The sequence below is a fragment of the Oncorhynchus clarkii genome, chromosome 23 (genome assembly GCF_045791955.1).
Source record: "Oncorhynchus clarkii lewisi isolate Uvic-CL-2024 chromosome 23, UVic_Ocla_1.0, whole genome shotgun sequence".
Lineage (NCBI taxonomy): Eukaryota > Metazoa > Chordata > Actinopteri > Salmoniformes > Salmonidae > Oncorhynchus > Oncorhynchus clarkii.
This window is the reverse complement of record NC_092169.1, coordinates 26944547-26968799: the sequence shown is the minus strand read 5'-3', so window position 1 is coordinate 26968799 and position 24253 is coordinate 26944547. Positions and strand designations below refer to the sequence as shown.

The following is a 24253-nucleotide window of genomic DNA, read 5'->3' as shown; positions in this document are numbered from 1 at the left end:
ACACACACACATTCATTCATTCATAAAGGCACTCCAGCCTGTGACACGTCCACATACAATTTAAGAAAACCATCAAGGATAACACAAAGCTTAAAATATTATTTCCATTGTGGTCCTAACTATACTGAACAAAAATATGAACACAACATGTAAGGTGTTGGTCCCACGTTTCATGAGCTGAAATAAAAGATCCCAGAAATGTTCCATATGCAAAAAAGTTTATTTAGATCCAATTTTGTGCACGTTTGTTTTCATACCCGTTAGAGAGCATTCCTCCTTTGCCACAATCAATCCTCCACCTGAATGGCATATCAAGAAGCTGATTGACCAGCATGTTTGCAGTTTTGTCACACAACACAATGCCACAGATATCTCAAGTTTTGAGGGTGCCTGCAATTGGCATGCTGACTGCAGGGATCTCCACCAGAGCTGTTGTCAGAGAATTGAATGTTAATTTCTCTACCATAAGACGCCTCCCGTCATTTTAGAGAATTTGGCAGTACGTCCAACCGGCCTCACAACCGCAGACCACGCATAACCACGCCAGCTCAGGACCTCCACATCCAGCTTCTTAATCTGCGGTATCGTCTGAGACCAGCCACCCCGAAAGCTGATGAAACTGAGGAGTATTTCTGTCTGTAATAAAGCCCTTATGTGGGGGAAAAACTAATTCTGAGTGGCTGGGCCTGGCTCCCCAGTGTGTGGGCCTATGCCCACCCATGGCAGCACCCCTGCCCAATCTATGGATTGAGGCCTAATTTATTTATTTAAATTGACAGATTTTCTTGTTGCATGTTTAGTTTATTTTTATTTAGTTGTCTTATGGCTTGGGGATAGAAGCTAGTCCGTGTCCTGTTTAGTTCCAAACTTGGTTCATCGCTACCACTTGCCGTGTGAGAGCAGAGAGAACAGTCTGACTTTGGTGGCTGGAGTCTTTTGAAAAAGTTTAGGGCTTTCCTCTGACACTGCCTGGTATAGAAGTCCTGGATGGCAATGTAGCTCCTTGTGGTCAGATGTCAAGCAGTTGCCATACCAAGCGGTGATGCAGCCAGTCAAGATGCTCTTGATGGTGCAGCTGTAGAACTTTTTGAGGATCTGCGGGCCCATGCAGAATCTTTTCAGCCTCTGCGGGATAGAGGTTATTTTATTTATTTTTATTCCGTTCCTTCACGATCGTGTTGGTGTATGTAGACCATGTTAATTCCTTAATGATGTGGACACAGGAACTTTAAGCTCTCTACCTACTCAACTACTGTACAGCCCTGTCGATGTGAATGGTTGCTTGCTCAGACCTCCATTTCCTGTAGTCCACAATCAGCTCCTTTGTCTTTCAGGTCACTGACCTCCTCTCCATAGACGGTTTTGTCGTCGGTGATCAGGCATACCACCGTCGTGTCGTCAGATGTAATGATGGTGTTGAAGTCGTGCGTGGCCACGTACGACTGTAAATATGACAATGGCGAATGTGTTGTTGCCTACCTTCACCACCTGGGGGTGGCCTGTCAGGATATTCAGGATCCAGTTACAGAGGGATGTGTTCAGTACCAGGGTCCTGAGCTTAGTGTTGAGCTTTGTGTTGACCTTTGAGGGCACTATGGTGTCAATTAACAGCATTCTCACATAGGTGTTCTTCTTTTCCAGATGGGAGAGGGCAGTGTGGAGTGCAGTAAGGATTGCATCATCTGTGGATCTGTTGGGGTGCTATACGAATTGGAGTGGATTTTGGGTGTTTGGGATGATGATGTTGATGTGAGCCATGACCAGCCTTACAAAACATTTCATGGCTACAGATGTGAGTGCTACGGGGAGATAGTCATTTAGACAGGTTACCTTGGCATTCTTTGGCACAGGGACTATGGTGGTCTGCTTGAAACATGTAGGTATTACAGACTGGGTCAGGGAGAGTTTAAAATGTCAGTGAAGACACTCACCAGCTAGTCAGCGCATGCTCTTAATACGTGTCCTGGTAATCCATCTGGCCCCCACGGCCTTGTGAATGTTAACCTGTTTACTCACATCGGCTACAGAGAGCGAGATCGCACAGTCAGCCAGAACTGCTGGTGCTCTCATGCATGGTTGTCACTTGCCTCAAAGTAAGCATAGAAGGAATTTAACTTCAGGTAGGCTCGCGTCACGGTGCAGCTTGCGGCTGGGTTTCTTTTTGTAGTCCGTGATAGTTTGTAAACCCTGCCACATCCGACGAGCGTCAAAGCCCCCTTCAAGTTAAACTGATAGAGTACTGAAATACGTTTGCAAGGTTTTGCTCTTCCCTTTTATTAAAATAGTTGACTCCACGGATAGGCATGCTTTTTTCCACGGATAGGCATGCTTCAGCAATTGTTGTTGTTACACAGCCAAGTCCTTCTGCTTTGGCTTCATGAAGATGTATATTATTTAATAAATATGAAGTGGCAGGGAGGCTTTGCAAAAATGGGATCGGAGTCCAATCCGGTATCCAATCAGGATCAAATATCCATGTGCAGACAGTGGAGCAGGACTTGATTGTTATGGAAATGAAGCTGGGGAGGGAGGACACTGTCCTTCTCCGGTCAGTGTATGAGATTCATCTTTTGTCTGGCTCCTCTACAACGAGACAGACTGACCCCACTCTGCTAGACTTCAGAAATTGGGAGTCACTCCCGTTCGTCGTTCGTGGCAATTATCCGGTTCACCAGCCGCTGCAATGGGGTAATGGACCCTTTCCTTCCACCCATATAAGTGTGCCATTGTGGCTGTTGTGTGTTATTAAAATGGCAATTCTCTTCCGTCAAGGACGGTGAGGGGATATCACAGAAAGCGTGTAGTTAAAAGAGCGTCAAATTCAAAGCTGGATCTCCATCTGACTAGATTTCCCCGCTCAGTAATTTTTGATTTCAAGAGACATAAATATTTTCCTGTTTTCAGTGTCTTTTTTTCAGTCTTGCATCTACAGTTGTTAGGATGCAATAACATTTGTACGGTATCAATTTATGGCTGACGTGTCAAGCAAGCCCGATTGTTCTATTCTGATTAACCTTTTGGGATTGAGAAATGTGATCAGATTAAAAACATAGGCTTTTTTTATATAGTCATTGTCGATAGCAGAAAACCCATATCATGATTGTTGAATTTGTAATATATGGTTAGATATATGTTTAGTATGCTTAAGTTGTACCTGCACAGCAAGGCCTACGTTTTTTAAATGCTTATACTTAATGCCAGCATGCAGTTGATCAATAAACATGAAAAATGAAGCAATCAATGGGGTGAGCAGGTGTTGTAGGTAAGTGACCCATGTGTCAGTAAATCTGTCTCCAGCTCCACGAGACAAGACATCCTTTACAGTTTGCAGCGTCAGTTTTTGATTTTTTTTATATATGTCTGGCTCTTTCTTAATCTCTGAAAGGTACCGCCTATGATCTGGAGGCGATGATCAATTGACTGAAAAGGGCACAGTGGACTGGCCACGGTATCCAATTTGTCGCCGTTTCAATAGTTTGATCAAGCTCACAATGCCACGTCTCTTCATCATTGTCTCTGTTCGAGCTCCGCTAAACAGATATCTTCTCACGCTGGTTTCAGCATTAATTGATGACCCTTGCAGGGCGAAAGATCTGTATGTGCTTTAATTGTTTCGGTGGCCATTTTGGACCTCGTTGGATCCATATCTTCTAAGTTTAGCATCTCTGCGTCTTTTCTAAAGGCCTGAGGAAGTTTAAGACTTTCTTGGGGCATTTCTTTCTAGTTCAGTTTTATAAACATGTTTTAAGACTGAATCACGTTAGAGCTTGGTGCGGAAACTTCCAAGTGGAAGCTTTCCCAAGTCGGATGCTTATGGGATATTCGTAAATAAAATTGATGGTGAGAATTGTGGAATTTGTGCAGAGAGGGATAAAAGGCAGATCGTGGTTGAGGTTCATAAAATATCTCTTGTGTAAAACATGAATCACCATCGCTGGGTTGGTGTCCCAATTCTTCCAACTGGCAAGGATAATAACACTTCCTCTCTCCATAAGCCATGGAGTGATATCATTTCAGTGAGGGTGTTAAACTCTGTAAGACCTTGGCTATATCCTCTGCTTTTTAGATTGAAGTATTATTACAGTAACATTCGATGTTCAGCAACGTTCACTGGTGTTTTCAAAACATGTTGATGTGCTACTGTTTCTCATGTGGTGCCCTTTTTTTTCTTTGCAGCTGACAGCCCGCTCCCTACCGGCAGTGCAGTCTGATGAACGACTCCAACCTCTGCTTAACCACCTCAGGTAATTGGCATCATTAGTAGCATTATTGCTTTCTCTGCTGCTGCTTTAGTTTATTCATTATGACAATATAGTCATTATGGTTGCACTCCCAAAAAATACAGCTTGACAAAACTAACGGGGCAGGAACCCGATTTGAAAGGGTACTGAAATAACTGTGGTGAACTCGCACCTTGAGTCCTCTGTTGAAAAGAAGCCCTCCCCCTCCAAAGAAAAACCTGTACTTATTTATTTTTAAGTTCATTTCTAGGTCGACTCAAATTCACGTCACAAATGTTTCTGAATCCGCTTTGTGTGCCACGTTTCCCAGAAAAGGCCTAATGTTCCTAACGCTAGATTCCCTCTGAGACCGTGTCCCCTCTGTCTCCGAACACTGTGATAATGGAACGCAAACAGCAAGGCTAATGTGTCAACTGGAAGCCAGGGATTTTATTTTTAGAGCCAGGCCCCGACAGTATCCACCCACCCATGACCGACAGACTGCCTGAGCAAAATAAAGGCAAAGAATCCCTCTGTATCGCCACGACGACCTCTGCAGATTACAATTTCCCGCAATCTCTTTTTTTCTCCCTCCTTGAAATCTCTTCCACACATGCTCTCTTTCAATGGCTTTCTGAAATAGCCTCAGGCGTAGTCCCCTGCTCTGTGTAGGAGTGATCCAACCTGGGCTCTACAGGTCTAAAGCCCATCCTGGCTTTCAGAAAAGGACCCACCAGGAAGTCCTGGGCTAGGTCACAGCCCTTCCACCTGCGTCTCACTGGCCATCTACCCCCCCCCCCCCCCCCCCCCCCCCCCCCTGCAGCCTTCAATGATTGTAAAGGATAGGGAAACAAGAAGCATTCCCCAAAGGCAACTCTACCAACCAGCTGTTTCATTTGGTTTTTAAGGAAGTCCGAGGCCTCTTTTAATTGGATCCGTCATTGCAGGCACTTAGGTTGTTTCGACTGCAGAACGCTTCCCACTGTGTTGCAATGCATGGCAATGCATGCTGGGGCAGCCAGATAAGGTAGTGTCATGGGGCCAGCTTGTGCCCTCGAAACAAACCCGTGTCCTTAAGCAAACTAGCTGTTGAATCGAAACGGGAAAACAAGAGGATTTGGACACAGAAGCGATAGCTGGCAGGGCCCCGCTCCATCAGAATGGAGCAGGCAGCATAAGCCCAAAGCCTGTGCTTGGACCGTCGGTCGCTAGGTCCCACAGATGATTCCATTTCACTTTGAGACGTTCTGTGGTAAAAGCTAGATTACCAGGGAAGGATCCGGTTTCATCTGCAGCCAAAGTTGTCTTTGTATCTCTGGGAACCACAAATGTGGCTTAACCGATTTTCAAAAGGCAGCTTCTGGAGTGCATCATTGATCCCCCTTTAAACTAATGCACACCACCTCTCCTTTAGAATTTAAGGCATACTAGGAAAACTCAATAAATTATTAGGACATACATTCTGAATGATGAATGTGTCATATTTGATTAAATACAGTTATAATTCATCATTTTCCATGAAATGACACATTCTAGATATTGGTTTACCGTAAGTTAACATGATAAATCAATTAGATGAAATGTCCTCATCTAAGTAGCTTGCAGATATAGTAAAACTTGTGACAGTCAATGGCACTGAGCTTTACACCGTTTTAGTGATGCCGAAAAAGGACCTTGTTTAAACACATTTATTTTAAATGATAGCCATCTGACCCTTTATATTCTGTTAATGTTGCCTCATGGGCAATACGTGGTCCAGGCCTCTAATTTAAGTCAAAGGATATGGTTTTACAAACCTGATTAGCCCGTAACCCGGCTGTTGAGCTCCATTTAATCGAGTGGCCTTTCAAATGGCATTTAGTCTCAATTTCTGTCATCTGGATTATATCAGTGCCGTAAGGCTCTGTGATCGGAGCGAGAAGACGCACCTCACATATTAAGCTTTCGTAGGTTAAATAGGGTTTTGACCTTTACCCATGGCATCAAATCCAGATGCCTAAATTAGGCCATTTGAGGGGACGCAATATTTAGATTTTGAAAGTGCGTAAATGAATGTATCTTCCTGCAATTTTCAGACAGTTTAAGTGTTTTGTTAACTGGGTAAGATTACGGAGGGTGTGTAATACATAGGGTCTCTGGGGATCCTCTTCATTGAACAACTGTTTTTTGGCAAGGCATACTGAAGTTGCACAAAGACAAGTCAGTTAATTTATGGGGGGCTCCTGTTCAAATGTCAGGCACTGGTAAATCAATCACACAGATATCGATCAATGGGATTGATCTTGACCAATGTAACATTTTGCTGGAAGGGACAATAGAAATGGATACAACTGCAGAACATGCAGGAAGAATATTACTTTTGACTTATTCCAGAAAAATGTTCACTGGTCCCCAAACTTTATTTGAGAAACATTGCATATTTCCATTTGGGACTTATTTCCCAAATGTAAGGGCATTTGAAACATATTTCTCTATGGAAATTTCAAAAAATGTCTCTACAATCCACCATTCAATGAAGTACGTCAGACTTAATTTCTGTGTAGTGCACAATTAACTTTCTATGAGGACTGCGGAGAGTAAGCTTGTTATCATGGACTCTGATCCCTAACCATGTAACCATGTCCTGCTGTAGGACTTTGTAGGCTAATGACTGTGTTATTTATCTGGACCTGTTGTTATAGACAGGAGTCATCTATTTCTCTTTGCCCCTCTCTTGTTGGTCCATTTCTGTCCTTGTAGCCATGCTTACGTGGGTCAGGACTACAGCATACAGAAGAGTATTGGGAAAATTTCTTTGGAGCAGATCGATCCGGTGAGTATGCATTGAAACACAAAGGGCACATTTATACTAGGGATGACAAGTAAGATGGAGGATGTTGATTATATCAGAACAGAAATGTAAACTGTCATAGGTGGACAGAACTGCTGCTACAGGATCTCAGTATTGGTCCATACTGTATGTTTCCATCAGTGGCGTAGTGGAGGGTAAACATATTTTACGCACCTTTTGCGGAAAAATGCATTAACAGTACAGGGAGTGTTACTTTACTCACTGCGAACTGAGGTCAGCGTTTACTGTTTTATTACCACTTACATCGCTGCTTTCCCATAATCAGACCTCCTTAGGATCACAAACAAGTAGCTAGTTCGCACACAGTCTTAGTCCTTTTTAACTTCTTGTCTATTGATTGCACAGGGTCACGTCATGCTTATAAGTGTTGGCAAATTGTCTCTTCAGTCTTCACAAGGATTACTGTTTGAAAGACAAAAGCGCTCAGATTTCATACCTAATGTCTTTGCGTTAGCGACACAGCCGTTCTCTACATGGACATTCAGAAGGGGTTTTTAATGAACCATTGTGGTCTCATAGGGGCAGTTAAACTGACCGAGGCCACAGCTCAGCTCAGCCTCACTGTGCATTCTTCACTTTCTCCATTTCCGAGAACACTGCTGTTCCAATTAAGTTGCTCGTCAGCAATTGCTAATTTCGTCCTTCAGATTTTCCTTGCATTTAATCGCCGTCAATGGAAGTAATGTATCAAATTAGAAGCCCTTTTATGATCTGGTGCATAAATAAGAACGTTTCCTTTCAATCAACGGACTCGACTCAAAATGTTTGCATTCAGAATGAAACGTTCCCTGCCCCCAATACAATAGGAAATGTCACCCACACAATGCTTTGTTTTCTTTTTCTATGCAGAACATATTTAGTACTACATTTTTCAATGGCAAAATCACAGCATTCTTTCTAAGTCTGCGGAAGCAGGCATGGCATGAAGGTGAGCAGGAAATGGATAATAAACCAAGGCTATCCGTCGATCAGGAAAGCAGCTTTTGTCTGGTCTACGGGCAAGACTTTCCTCTACTACTTGGTCCTGACATCTGCTACCAGAATTAAAAGGCTGTCTGTGATCTAGGTTGTGTTTTTTTTTCTACCTCTGATCTGCACCTGTGATGATGTTGGCCTTGAGCTAAGAGTTGCTAATACAGGACCTTGTGATCCCCAGACGACTGGGCTAGACGGGCACCGCAACCCCTCTCTCTCGCTGGTCTGCTAAATCAGCGTTCCTCCTTATCAGCAATGAATGTTTTATTTATAATGAACTTTTCATTACATCTCTGTGCTATGGTGAGGGCATTAAAAATAAAATGGGAACATGGAACAAGATAGGAAAGTCTACAGGAAGGCAATTGTATAGAGGTGCATGTGCTTTATTTACATGATATTGAGCTGTATTTATTTCACAGTACCTACCACCGCAGCTTTAAGTGATAAGGAAGCCAGGCCTCGATACATGTTTAGCTTAGTCTGGATTAGGATATCGCAGGTGACATAACAAACTGGCTGCATATCTGTGCTTTCATAGAGCAAAAATAAAATATTGAAATTGGAGTCATTGGTGGATGAAATGGTTAATTCCATGCAGCTTGTTGATTGCATTACTGCCATGGTAGAGTGAGATAGTTGACTTGCCTTTTGCCTGCATATGTTAATGTCTCTTCCTCTAGCTATCGGCCAAGTCCTACCCCCTGTGCATGAGGCAGCTCCACCGGGGGTTGAGGGACAGCCACCACCTCCGTCACGGGGGGCGCATGCAGTACGGACTGTTCCTCAAGGGCATCGGCCTCACTCTGGACCAGGCCCTGCAGTTCTGGAGGTCCGAGTTCGTCAAGGGCAAAGTGGACGCTGACAAGGTAACCTTCTTGGACTTGATTTGAGATTGATTTCAAATGAATTAGATTTTTTTTTTAATGCTTGTAAAACTGCTCCAGCCAGAGACAACAGTACATGCATACAATTGAGGCGATCCTCTCGGGTGCGTAACAATATGTTGAGCCTATTGCCAGTCCAATTTCTCAACTAGTAATATTTTGAGGTAGGAAGGAAATTAATCGTACATGGATAATAAACACAATGTATTCACAAAGAAAAGCTCAAGTTACTCGGATTGGTTGTACGGCCTAAATGTCCTCATACTTTATAGTTGTATTGATGAAAGAGTTCTGCCCTTCCTCCAGGATCTTAATTCTAGAATTGTCAGCAAATGCACCTCCTGTTATAATTCTGTCTTACTTCATGTCTACGGTACATTCAACAAGAAAATGACTGTCCTCAGCTGAACTAGTCTCCTGGTTTCCACTTCTCATTCTGCATCTGAACTGTTCTTTCCAATTGATCCTCAATCACCAGAACCCTGATGAGGTTCCCATCTACCTTAGGCGAGGTGTTTTGAAAGCTGATACATTTGAATATAATCCTCTGTCAAGAGAATTGAGCGCTCACTCAAGCTGTTCCACTGTAAATTCCTTTATCGTTCAAGTGGAATATCACCTCAGGCTCAGCTGGAGAATAACACCACCCACTTCCCAATTTTTCGCCCACTCAAGTCTTGGACACTCGATGTCTGCTGTATCTCTGGCTGTTAAAGTGAAACTCACCCCGATAGTGCATCCCTTAGTTAGGTCAAGTGTGCTGGTCTTTCTGTTTTCTAGTGGTATACATCCATGGTGGTAATGTTAGTGGCTACTGTATTTCAGGTCATTTGTGGCAGTACGGTTAGTGTGTTGTTGACTGGCTGATGGCACGTACCTGTTATGTGAGCAGTTATGGTGGGTAAACTAATGAAATAAAGCAGCAGTTTTAGAAACTTTGTAATTCTAGAATGAAAAATGTTTTGAGGGAGTTGGCGCACTCTTTATTTTAGACCCCCATTTTCAGCAGGACAGCGAATTCATACCAGGGGTGAAGGATAGGCTTTCTAATCTGCATTAACGATATGTGTATGAGGATTCTGCAAGTGTTATTCCCAGGCAGGATACATAGGCTAGAATGTATCAACAGCACATACGTAACAGTTATGCTGCAGGAGCAGCAATATTCATTTACGGGAACCTTTTTGTACATGTATATTTGTACTTGAATTTTCAGTTGAGCTTGAATAATTTATGGATTAAGAAAACCAACATGATTTGGTGAAAGAAAACCAATAGCATACTTCTGGAAGGTTATGTTTGTTTCTTTGTGAGCTGTGTTATCTTGCAAATGAGAAGAATAAACCACAAGATGAATAATGTATGCTTTTAAAGTGCTTTGACTGCAGCAATCGTATTGATCAATGGAGGGCTAAAAATCCAGGTGTTACATTGTGACAATACAAGGACAGGTGGGGAAGGGATGTGTGTTTATGCACTTCCAGTCATGTAAAATGAAGAAGAAACACAATGGTTCTCTTTCTGCAGATACTGCTTTTTCGTTGATTGTTTAAAATTGTGTGCAATTTTCAGTGACAACACCGCAGAGAAAATGGGTGCCTTTGCACACTCTTACACTTCTTTGTAAGAGCAAAAATTAAGATCTAGCTGAGTAATTTTGGGACAAGATGTGTTTTGAAGCACCACTTTACAAAAATGTCCTCAATAAGGAAGACAAATGTCCACAGATTACTGTAGTTTCACAATATTAACTGACATGCCCAACACAAGCAGATAGATTCAAACAGTGTCTTTAGAAATTGGAATTGTCTTACAGGTTTTAATCAGAATTAGACACCATACATTTACATTGATGTACGCCTACTTAATATGAGTTAGACTAGCTAATCATGGAAAACTTATGTACATACATCTTATGTACATTCCGAGTTTCACTTTGTGGTCAATGTCCACCCAGTAACACCATTTGACTGACGCTTGAATTTCTTCACTCACTTTCACCCTGCAGTGTATACTTACTGAGCTGCCCTTCGATTTTCACAAGTTGGGAGGGAAAAGTCAGGTGAAATAAGTCAATACTGTATATTTTGACATATAAATGTAAATTGATTTCTAGCAGCACTCTGCTCAAACACCTGAAATTAAATTATTTCTGTGAACACTTCTCCCTGCACACTTCTCAACTTTCTGACTGACTTAGGCATCCAGTAGATAAGGGTCATTGTGAGACACCTTCAATACTGGCCTTTTCCACTGAGACTTCAGCAGTACAGCATGACGAACAAAACATTTGCCTTGCTGTACTGGTTTCTATGGAGGCACGCCACAGTTCAGAGTTGCTTTGACTTCACTACTGCGGAGCCACTTTCACACACTCTCAAAAGCAATGAGGGTGTCCTTTTCCCATTCCTCCAGTTTCACTTCCTCCTCCACATCCCCCATCCTACAGTAGCCTCGCACCATTTGTCCTGTTTAAGCGGCTCCCAGCCCAGGCGGGCGGACAGATTCTCTGCCGGTCATGGAACGCCACTCCTCAAAGTGACCTATTTTCAGGGTGGCTGGGTCCCCTCTGTCTGCCCTCTCAGGTGGAACCTGGACTGCGGCACACACAATGCCCAGGCCTTTGTCCCGTGGTGGAGGAGGCAGCGGAGATGCAGGCTGGTGCCAGGCAGGTCGCGGCTCTCCCAGTGATGTATGTGCCGTTTGTGGCAGGCTGCATAAAGCCTCCCCATTTAGCATGTGGCTGAGAAGATTGGAGCCAGCGAGGCTGAAACGGGGCCTTGGCTGCCAGAGGTACCTAATGTTACAGAACAGGGAGGAAGAAAATTATGGAAGCGAACGTGATCGCCATTGATTTCTGGGTTTCTTCCGGAAGGTATTAATTTGGATGACTACTCTCTTTGGTTCTGCTGTTTTGCAGTCGTGATGACTCTGGGTACTTGGCTATGATATCCCACGGTAGCCCTTTACACTCATACCCGTTTATGACTTGAACATGGCAGATTTGGACACCGATAAGCGCCTAAATTGGAACGCAGTGGCTGTACACTAACATGCTATACATGACGTCAGAGCTGAGGGTCGCCGCTTCACCGCTCTGTATTTTTTTTGACTGACAGCCGGTCTGAACTTGAGCGCCGCATGTGCAACAAGAAGTTGCCCCCACCCCTGCTGGTAATTGGGCAACCTTTGCAAATTTTTTTTGTTTCCTGAATGGGGGAAATGCTGTAAATTACGAGGACTCAATGTATTTTGGAAAATGATCCAGTACATTGAGGATAATAATAAATACCGCTTTGATGTCATACAAGCCAAACACCTGTGAGTCCAAATGTGTCATTTACATTTCGATATCATAAAACTCATGTCATATACAGTGTCAACATTTATGATCACAATGTTTGATGTACAGTTACAAGATGACATGGCTTATACCCTGGGTTATCCTGAACACAAGGAGATAATGTTTGTTGTACTGTTACAAGATGGCATGGCTTATACCCTGGGTTATCCTGAACACAAGGAGTTGATGTTTGTTGTACAGTTACAAGATGACATGGCTTATACCCTGGGTTCTCCTGAACACAAGGAGCTGATGTTTGTTGTACAGTTACAAGGTGACATGGCTTATACCCTGGGTTATCCTGAACACAAGGAGCTGATGTTTGTTGTACAGTTACAAGATGACATGGCTTATACCCTGGGTTCTCCTGAACACAAGGAGCTGATGTTTGTTGTACAGTTACAAGGTGACATGGCTTATACCCTGGGTTATCCTGAACACAAGGAGATAATGTTTGTTGTACAGTTACAAGATGACATGGCTTATACCCTGGGTTATCCTGAACACAAGGAGCTGATGTTTGTTGTACTGTGAACACAGTTTGCAGTGAACCACGCAGCTGAATGCACTTGCCTTGTGAAAGCCTAACACTGTAAGATTGTATTTTGCTAGTCATTTTGGCAATAGAACAAGCTTTCAAATGATGCCCGCCTGACCCAGATTGCAAATTTATAATGTACCGTTTTTGGATTGCGTAAACAACCGTGATTGTGTAAAGGCGGGGAAGCAGGGTTGTGTTCCAATCAAAACAACTACAAGTGTGCTTGCTGTAGTTCCTCAACGGCACAGCTAGCAAAGCAACAAAAAAACACCTTATACGTGAAGACTCTTCTTTGAGTCATAAAAGTGCATTGGAATTACTTTGGAGAGGTGCATGTCCACTTGGAAACACCGGTTAGACCTCTCACTCAAACCCTTGTAATTGTTTTGTCTCGTGTTGCTCCTACCCCATATTTTCCAAGAATGTTCTTACCATGTTACTGAATGTGTCCAGAGTATTTTCAGATTTCGTTAGCAATAAATGTGGCAAAGTACATGTAAAATGCAAATGAAATCAAGTGTAATGTTCGGATTCAGTCTATTCAGGTGAACTGTTGTCCTCACCTTTAGTCTAACCTTTTAATTGCTACCATGGTTATGCATGTACTTTCCATATTTATTTTGTAAGAAACATTTCAATTTAGCCCTATTCATATAGGCAAATTCCCACAATGTAAGAGGTTAAGTGAAGGTAAATAATTTGTCAACAGACACTCAAATATGTCCACCGCAAGTACGGCGTTGCATTAATAAAAGCAGTCCCAAGCTGGTGTGCGATTAGGAGAAACAGACGGAATCAGCTCAGACGACTCGTGATGAACCAATGTGTGTAAGTTCCATTATTGATTAAGTTCCGTATGAAGCTGATTTGGTGTAAATAAATAATGTCCAGAAGCTCCTTGGCCCTCTCCCAGCTCCTTCTCAGCCCTCTGCATGCTCCTGTAACATGACTACGTCCTCAGAAAACCCTCATCAATATTGCACTGTCTCGCGCCTCTGCACTCTGACCGCATACGCTCCATATCAATAGCCTGGACCATGTCAACCTTTTCTTCTCTGTGGTTGGAGGCCAGGGGGCCGGCAGGGCAGAACAGACCAGGTCTCTACTGCTGCTAAGCGGACAACATTTGTGTTGATGGAGCGTGGACAATGTGAGGTGCGTCAGGGTAAAACTCATTACTGGCTCACTGGCGGACCGACCTGCAGAGGAGCTAATCCTCCTGACTGGCCATGCAGGGACACGCCATATCTAAATTAGTGATTCCTATTTCCTTTCCGAATCGCATTCCATCTAAAGATGAAAGCAGCAAGTCTGGACCAAGGTGCTGCCGGTCTTTATTTAAAAAAAACACAAAAAACCATTTACAGTCTAGCAGGTGTTGGCAGCTTGTGTAGCAGCTGCGTGTTGGAGCATCTTTTATAGCGCCTGCGGGTGTAATGAGCCTATAAACACAGGCATATGGACCTGTGGAGTTGTACTGTTGACCTCGAGAAGCTGACAACAACACCGATATTATGTTGGATGAATATCCAGACCTATAGAGAATTTTTTTTTAAACTGCTACATATGTAGTCAGAGTAAAAATGCGTATCATAAATCTATAGGACTTATTTTCTTAGTTCCTGCTCACCTGAAGTAGACTCAAGTTACTTTGCCGACGCCTCCCAAATCAAATATTCTTCAGTTATACAGTCACTAGTGAAAGTCTACACACCCCTTGCACAATTATCACATTATGCTGCCTTAAAATGAAATCTAAAAAGGGAATAAATGTGTTTTTTCCAACAAATCTATAAAACCTATTCAACATTTCACTCTGCGGTCAAATGGTAAAATCAAAGGATTTATTTCCAATAAACTTTGATTTGCTTTTCGAAGTTAAATCATTTTTACAAATCCCCCTCCCATGCACATTTTAGATCTAGAATTCAAATTGTTTTCCTACTGATGTACACAACCTACTCCACATTTCCAAAGTGAAAGAATTAGATAGCATTTTCCAAATTAATACAAAAGAAAAAACCATGGTGCCTTGATTGGATATGTCTTCACACCCCAGAGTTAATAGTTGGTGGAAGCACCTTTGGCAGCCATTACAGCTGTGAATCATTTTGAATAAGATTCTACCAACTTTGCACAACTAATTCTTCTTTCACTTTGGAAGTGTGGAGTAGGTTGTGTACTATATCTGTAGGGGGAAAAATCGAATGTAATACATGTTTTGATGTCATTTTAAGGCAGCAAAATGTGGAGACAGTGCAAGGGGTGTGTAGCCCCACTAGGCACTGTAATTGGAATTTACAAGATGTGTTTGTTTGGTTTTCTCTGAATCATTCACAGGAAGTGTAATGAAATTGGTTTGAAAAGAGATGAGCATAGATTATCAATTGGTATGCAACTCCAGGCTAGACCCTAATGACTGTTTATTACTGTAAAACTTTTATTCTACACGTTTTTTCTTTTTGAGTTTGTGTAGTGAATTTAGTCTTGCGTTTGCTCATGGACAGATGGCTTGATAGATGGGCAAACAACAATGGATTGTTTCAGGAAATTGCAGAGCTGCTGTCATCAAAGCTTTTCAACATTGACAGTCTTTTTTTTCCTTCTCTTCTACCAATGTAAACTTTAAAAACACATGCATCACTAGGCTTTGTTCTGCGGAGCTGTAAGTGCTGAGGGGTGCTTTTGAAGGATGACCACTGAGACAGAGGGCTGAGGAGGCAGAAGCAGCTCCCTGTACAGCCAGCCTAAGGAGTCCACCAGGAGAAAGGGGATAACTAGTCAGTTGCACCACTGAATGCATTCAGCCGAAATGTGTCTTTCGCATTTAACCCAACCCCTCTTCAGGATTCTTAATATTCTCCACTGGTGTGCAGCAACAGCCCAGCACAGCCAGATTCTGCCTAAGTTACTGTTGCTGCCTGCCGCAGTGTATCCTGGGAAGGTCTCCAGACTTCAGTCTAAGCCTGATGGGATGTTTGAGAGCTAGGCTACGTGTAGGAATTTCACTCCCAACAGTTTAGCCTCATTGATCAGCCCCTACTATCTTTCTCTGCTCAAGTAAATGGTCAGACTGCGTCTAATTGAGAAGCATTTCAAATTTTTCGACATCGCTCTTGGTATAAGGATGATAATTCATGCCTATTGCAGTGTAAACTTGTGTAGGCCCAAAACTTGGAATGCAAATCCTGATATTATGTTCACTTATGCATAGAGCCGTAAGAGTGGTTGGTTGTTCTGTGCCAATTAGTGGCAAGATATTCTACCACTACTGTGCAGAATAGCTGTGCTAAATAGTTGGGTAGTCCTCTCAATCTTACCCTCTATTTTTCTACTGTCTACCAAGGTCTACTTTACTGTGTATTTTGATCTGTTACCTTCAGGCAGTAAGCGGTGTATAATTTATGGTAAAAACGCTGTCCCCTTGCCAATGTCAAAAAAAGGCATGTGGTGTTCAACAAGCGCAGGATCGGCCCAGAGATAATAGGCTCAGACCGGTAGTATAGTATCACCATTCATCCACACACCTGCGTGCACATACACGCGACACGCACATGCAACACACACACACACACACACACACACACACACACTTGCAAAGCAGCTGCTGGTTTAATTAGAGCACTCCCCTTCTCCTGAGACATCACAGTCCACAGCACCAACGAGGCCTCCTCCATCAAGCAGCTCTACCTGGCTGCCCTAGACGCTGTTTACTCAACAAAACCCACCTGCGCCTCCATGACTTCCCACCACTAATTGACAGCGAGAGGAGACACTCAAGGGTGGCAGGGTGTAAAGTGGGTGGGACTCACTGCTTCTAGATCTGTGAAGGTTTGAATGCTGAAGAAATGTGCCCTTGACTGAAGTAGCTGCTTTACTTGAGTTGCTCCAGTGGGAAAGTAATTCTGTGTCCAATGTTAAATCTATTTATGCAGCAATATCGAAAGAGTTGGTCTTATTTGATCAGAGTCCAATTATTTTACTCGTGGCTGTCAAGGGCACATCATCTCTAAAGTAGCATCCTCTTCTCGTTGTCTCCTTTCCTTCATCGCCACTAATCTGAAAACACAATGGGTGAAAGTGATATGGCCAAAGCCTATCAGACATCATGAAAACTATAGCTCTTACACTGCCTTCATTTGTCTCATAACATCTGATTTAACAATGTTTATCTGCAATGTAATGCCCTCAAAAGTTCCAAAAATGTCAGTTGGGTTTTGAAACATTTTTGCATATTTATCACCCCGATGATCTTTCCAAAGTTAAGACTTGGATTAGAAAACATTTTGTGCATTGTTTTGCAAGACTAATAACTTTGAGGACAATGGGTAACACAGACCTTGCTTGTTTTTATTTGTACTTCTTAAAGGTAGACTTAGCGAAATGAAGTTGCCACAAGCAACACCGCAGATATTGAGATGAGCGAGATGCAACACTTCGCTCTCAGTCACACACAGTATCTGGGCATGTGCACGGGTTCAATTCACGCTGTTACAGCGTGGGATTCACGGAACCAAAGTAGCGGAGAAGTTGAGCCTTGCGCTTCAAATCATATTTTATTTGTCACATACACATGGTTAGCAGGTGTTAATGCGAGTGTAACGAAATGCTTGTGCTTCTAGTTCCAACAATGCAGTAATAACCAACGAGTAATCTAACCTAACAATTTCACAACTACCTTATACACACAAGTGTAAAGGAATGAAGAATATGTACATGAAACTATATGAATGAGTGATGGTACAGAACGGCATAGGCAAGATGCAGTAGATGGTATCGGGTACAGTATATACATATGAGATGAGTAATGTAGGGTATGTAAACATATAAAAGTAGCATTGTTTAAAGTGGCTAGTGATACATGTATTACATCTGTAAAAGTTTGTGTGCTTTTGGTGACAAGCCAAATTTCTTCAGCCTCCTGAGGGCCCTCATCTCCTCCCTGTAGGCTGTCTCGTCGTTGTTGGTAATCAAGCCACTGTAGTGTCGTCTGCAAACTTGATGATTTGAGTTGGAGGCGTGCATGGCCACGCAGTCGTGGGTGAACAGGGAGTACAGGAGAGGGCTCAGAACGCACCCTTGTGGGGGGCCCCTGTGTTGAGGATCAGCAGGGTGGAGATGTTGTTACCTACCCTCTCCAACTGGGGGCGGCCCGTCAGGAAGTCCAGTACCCAGTTGTACAGGGCGAGGTCGAGATCCAGGGTCTCGAGCTTGATGACGAGTTTGGAGGGTACTATGGCGTTAAATGCTGAGCTGTAGTCGATGAACAGCATTCTCACATAGGTATTCCTCTTGTCCAGATGGGTTAGGGCAGTGTGGCTGCGATTGCGTCGTCTGTGGACCTATTGGGGCGGTAAACAAATTGGAGTGGGTCTAGGGTGTGTGTCGTTGTTTTGGTTCACCGGCTGGGATCCGATCCATTGTCCTGGGTGGTGGGCAAAACAGAGGATCCGCTTCGGGAAAGTCGTATTCCTGATCGTATGATGGTGAGTTTACGTTGCTCTTATATCCAATAGTTCCTCCTGACTGTATGTAATAAAACCTAAGATTACCTGGGGTACCAATGTAAGAAATAACACGTAAAAATAAAAAAAAATACTGCATCGTTTCCTAGGAACGCGAAGTGAGGCGGCCATCTCTGTCGGCGCCGGAAGTCAAACGCTCTTAGTTGTTGCGAAAATGTACCCATTATGCTGTTTACTTTCTGCATCTACGTCATGTCACTGAGTCTACCTTTAAAGTTGTGGTTGAGAGTGAGAAATTAACACATGAAATCAATTTGAACCATCAGGAGGGGGTACTTGCTAGCAGTTAACGCTGTTGATGTTTAGGCCTGGATTAGCCAATACACTGTACTAATTGGATATATTAACATTTCCACTCATTTATATTTTTTCACCTACAAAATGTGTTTATTCTGCATTTGTGTGATGAGCAGTAGAACAAACATTGTTTTGGCTTATGTCAGTGTGCTTGCTTGTCATTTCATAGGATTTTGTTTCTGCTTTGTTCCAACCTCCATGTTGAGTACCTGCCTTACAGTGTCTTGCAAAAGTATATCGACCCCTTGTATTTCTTCACATTTTGTGTTAAAGTGGGATTAAAATGGATTTAAGTGTTTTCTACACAAAATACTATCGTTGCAGAAGTATTCAGCGACTATATAGGCTCATGTTTTTAAACGGTTACAGAGTTCAATGTCTGTGATGGGAGAGAACTGAGGATTGATCAACAACATTGTAGAGCGAAAATAATACAAATATTCCAAAACATGCAACAAGGTACTAAAGTAATACTTAAGTTTGGGTAAACACAACACATCACTGAGTAACTGGCTCCTTATTTTTAAGCATGGTGGTGGCTGCATTAGGGTATGGGTATACTTGTCATCAGCAAATACTGGAGTTTTCCAGGGTAAAAAAGAGATGAGAAGGAGCTAAGCACAGGCAAAATCATAGAGCAGGGTTTCTTGAACGATGCTTTGGAACCCAAAGTGAGCCCTAAATATGTGAGAGGTGGGTCACGAGTTATGAGTAAACATTTAGAATCATACACTATTTCTTCTTAATTTGGGTCATTCGAGGGCAGTACATTTCACATTTGGGACTTGAGCTTAAAAGTCTTAAGAACCTCTGTCCTAGAGGAAAACCTGCTTTACACTAGACACTGGGAGAGGAATTCAACTTAAATCCTAATTTAAAAAAATAATAATAATAATTTTCTTCCACTTTGACATTGCAGAGTATTTTGTGTAGATTGTTGACAAACAAATGACAATTAAATTCATGTTAATCTCACTTGAAACCCAATAAAATGTGAAGAAGACCTAGGGGTCTGAATACTTTTGCAAGGCTCTATGCATTTGAAGTCAGAAGTATACATCCACTTAGATTGGAGTCATTCAAATTTGTTTGTAAACCACTCCACAAATTTCTTGTTAACAAACTATAGTTTTGGCAAGTCTGTTAGGACATCTACTTTGTGCATGACACAAGTAATGTTTCCAGCAATTGTTTACAGACAGATTATTTCAATTATCATTCACTGTATCACAATTTCAGTGGGTCAGAAGTTTACATACACTAAATTGACTGTGCCTTGAAACAGCTTGGAAAATTCCAGAAAATGATGTCATGGCTTTAGACGCTTCTGATAGGCTAATTGACATCATTTGAGTCAATTGGAGGTGTACCTGTGGATGTATTTCAAGGCCTACCTTCAAACTCAGTGCCTCTTTGCCTGACATCATGGGACAATCAAAATAAATCAGACAAGACCTCAGAAAAACAATTGTAGACCTCCACAAGTTTGGTTCATCTTCGCAGCTGTCATACCGCTCAGGAAGGAGACGCGTTCTGTCTCCTAGAGATGAACGTACTTTGGTGCGAACAGTCCAAATCAATCCCAGAAAAACAGCAAAGGACTTTGTGAAGGTGCTGGAGGAAACGGGTACAAAAGTATCTATATCCACAGTAAAACAAGTCCTATATCGACATAACTGGAAAGGCCGCTCAGCAAGGAAGAAGCCACTGCTCCAAAACCTCCATAAAAAAGCCAGACTATGGTTTGCAACTGCACTTCACAAAATAGATGACATAATGAGGTAGGACAATTTTGTGGATATAATGAAGCTACTTCTCAAGACATCAGTCAGGAAGTTAAAGCTTGGTCGCAAATGGGTCTTCCAAATGGACAATGACCCCAAGCATACTTCCAAAGTTGTGGCAAAATGGCTTAAGGACAACAAAGTCAAGGTATTGGAGTGGCCATCACATCAATCCCATAGAAAATGTTTGGGCAGACCTGAAAAGGTGTGTGTGAGCAAGGAGGCCTACAAACCTGACTCAGTTACACCAGCTCTGTCAGGAGGAATGGGCCAAAATTCACCCAACTTATTGTGGGAGGCTTGTGGAAGGTTACCCTAAATGTTTGGCCCAAGTTAAACTATTTTTTAAATGCAATGCTACCAAATACTAATTTAGTGTATGTAAACTTCTGACCCTCTGGGAATATGATGAAAGAAATAAAAGGTTAAATAAATTATTCTCTACTATTATTCTGGAATTTCACATTCTTAAAATAAAGTGGTGATCCTAACTGACCTAAAACAGGGAGTTTTACTAGGATTAAATTTCAGGAATTGTGAAACTGAGTTTAAATGTATTTGGTTAAGGTGTATGTAAACTTCCGACTTCAACTGTAAAAACAGTACCAGTTCAAAGTTTGGAGACGCATTCAAGGGTTTTTCTTTATTTTTACGATTTTCTACATGTTTGAATAATAGTGAACTAACACATGGAATCATGTATTAACCAAAAGAAAGTGTTAAATAAATCAAAATATATATTTTATATTTGAGATTCTAGAAAGTAGCCACCCTTTGCCTTTGACAGCTTGGCATTCTCTCAACCAGCGTCATGAGGAATGTGTTTCCACATATGCTGTGCACTTGTTGGCTGCTTTTCCTTCACTCTGCGGTCCAACTCATCCCAAACCATCTAAATTGAGTTGAGGTCAGGTGATTGTGGAGGCCAGGTCATCTGATGCAGCACTCCATCACTCTCCTTCTTGGTCAAATAGCCCCTACACATTCTGGAGGTGTGTTGGGTCATTGTCCTGTTGAAAAACAAATGATAGTCCCAGTAAGTGTCCTTTGGTAGTGGTTTCTTTGCAGCAATTGGACCATGAAGGCCTGATTTCATGCAGTCTCTTCTGAACAGTTGATGTGTCTGTTACTTGAACTATGAAGCATTTATTTGGTCTGCAAGCTGAGTTGCAGTTAACTCTAATAATTGTATCCTCTGCACCGGGGGTAACTCTGGGTCTTCCTTACCTGTGACGGTTCTCCTGAGAGCCAGTTTCGTCATAGCGCTCGATGGTTTTTCCGACTGCACTTGAAACTTTCAAAGTTCTTAATGTTCCCGGATTTACTGACCTTCATATCTTAAAGTAATGATGGAATGTTGTTTATCTTTGCTTATTTGAGCTGTTCGTGCCATAATATGGACTTGGTCTTTTACCACAGGGCTATCTGCTGTCACAACATACCCCTCCCTACCTTGTCACAACACAACTGATTGGCTCAAACACATTAAGAAATAAAGAAATTCCACAAATTAACTTTCAACAAGGCACACCTGTTAATTTAAATGCATTTGAGGTGACTACCTCATGAAGTTGGTCGAGAGAATGCCAAGAGTTTGCAAAGCTGTCATCAAGGCTACTCAAGGTTTGCTACTTTGAAGAATCTCACATATAACATATATTTTGATTTAACACTTTATTGGTTACTACATGATTCCATATGTGTTATTTCATAGTTTTGATGTCTTCACTACTCATATACAATGTAGAAAATAGTAAGAATAAAGAAAAACCCTTGAATTAGTTGGTGTGTCCAAACTTTTTTAACTAGTTCTGTATACCCATGCATGACAGGTAGGCTATCCCGTTCAACTGATGGCCCATAGTAAATAAACGCTAGTGTTTTCTAAAATTTAAATATGCTCGATCTTATGGTATTTAGATGTAGGTATTTGTTTATTTTCATTATCCTACACTGAGACCAGAAACTCCTATTATAGCAGTTCTACAGTGCCTTGCAAAAGTATTCGGCCCCCTTGAACTTTGCGACCTTTTGCCACATTTCAGGCTTCAAACATAAAGATATAAAACTGTATTTTTTTGTGAAGAATCAACAAGTGGGACACAATCATGAAGTGGAACGACATTTATTGGATATTTCAAACTTTTTTAACAAATCAAAAACTGAAAAATTGGGCGTGCAAAATTATTCAGCCCCCTTAAGTTAATACTTTGTAGCGCCACCTTTTGCTGCGATTACAGCTGTAAGTCGCTTGGGGTATGTCTCTATCAGTTTTGCACATCGAGAGACTGACATTTTTTCCCATTCCTCCTTGCAAAACAGCTCAAGCTCAGTGAGGTTGGATGGAGAGCATTTGTGAACAGCAGTTTTCAGTTCTTTCCACAGATTATCGATTGGATTCAGGTCTGGACTTTGACTTGTCCATTCTAACACCTGGATATGTTTATTTTTGAACCATTCCATTGTAGATTTTGCTTTATGTTTTGGATCATTGTCTTGTTGGAAGACAAATCTCCGTCCCAGTCTCAGGTCTTTTGCAGACTCCATCAGGTTTTCTTCCAGAATGGTCCTGTATTTGGCTCCATCCATCTTCCCATCAATTTTAACCATCTTCCCTGTCCCTGCTGAAGAAAAGCAGGCCCAAACCATGATGCTGCCACCACCATGTTTGACAGTGGGGATGGTGTGTTCAGGGTGATGAGCTGTGTTGCTTTTACGCCAAACATAACGTTTTGCATTGTTGCCAAAAAGTTCCATTTTGGTTTCATCTGACCAGAGCACCTTCTTCCACATGTTTGGTGTGTCTCCCAGGTGGCTTGTGGCAAACTTTAAACGACACTTTTTATGGATATCTTTAAGAAATGGCTTTCTTCTTGCCACTCTTCCATAAAGGCCAGATTTGTGCAATATACAACTGATTATTGTCCTATGGACAGAGTCTCCACCTCAGCTGTAGATCTCTGCAGTTCATCCAGAGTGATCATGGGCCTCTTGGCTACATCTCTGATCAGTCTTCTCCTTGTATGAGCTGAAAGTTTAGAGGGACGGCCAGGTCTTGGTAGATTTGCAGTGGTCTGATACTCCTTCCATTTCAATATTATCGCTTGCACAGTGCTCCTTGGGATGTTTAAAGCTTGGGAAATCTTTTTGTATCCAAATCCGGCTTTAAACTTCTTCACAACAGTATCTCGGACCTGCCTGGTGTGTTCCTTGTTTTTCATGATGCTCTCTGCGCTTTTAACGGACCTCTGAGACTATCACAGTGCAGGTGCATTTATACGGAGACTTGATTACACACAGGTGGATTGTATTTATCATCATTAGTCATTTAGGTCAACATTGGATCATTCAGAGTTCCTCACTGAACTTCTGGAGAGAGTTTGCTGCACTGAAAGTAAAGGGGCTGAATAATTTTGCACGCCCAATTTTTCCGTTTTTGATTTGTTAAAAAAGTTTGAGATATCCAATAAATGTCGTTCCACTTCATGATTGTGTCCCAATTGTTGTTGATTCTTCACAAAAAAAATGCAGTTTTATATCTTTATGTTTGAAGCCTGAAATGTGGCAAAAGGTCGCAAAGTTCAAGGGGGCCGAATACTTTCGCAAGGCACTGTATTCGTTTTTCCCTCCACTCCTCCTCATGACTCGGTCCTCCATATAGCACTTAGTTTTTCTGTAGTTTAATAGTTTCTCATTCACTGCCCTTGATTGAAACCGGGTAATTAGGTAATTGACCCAGGAACATTGAGTGTCTGGCGAATCTGTACGTGAGTGGCTGCATGCTAAACCCTTCCAAACTATTTAAATGCTCCTTGAAGGTGCTACAGGTT

General features: G+C 42.1%; 1 protein-coding gene across 1 annotated transcript in view; it reads left to right on the top strand.

Annotated features, from left to right (window-relative positions):
* The window catches only part of LOC139381112 (DNA primase subunit 2), a 108418-nt gene that overhangs the window by 59242 nt on the left and 24923 nt on the right, over positions 1–24253 (top strand). The window contains exons 8-10 of the mRNA XM_071124400.1: positions 4177–4244; positions 6960–7032; positions 8730–8915. Coding sequence (XP_070980501.1) covers positions 4177–4244; positions 6960–7032; positions 8730–8915 — 327 coding nt within the window. The remainder of the gene's footprint in view (positions 1–4176; positions 4245–6959; positions 7033–8729; positions 8916–24253) is intronic.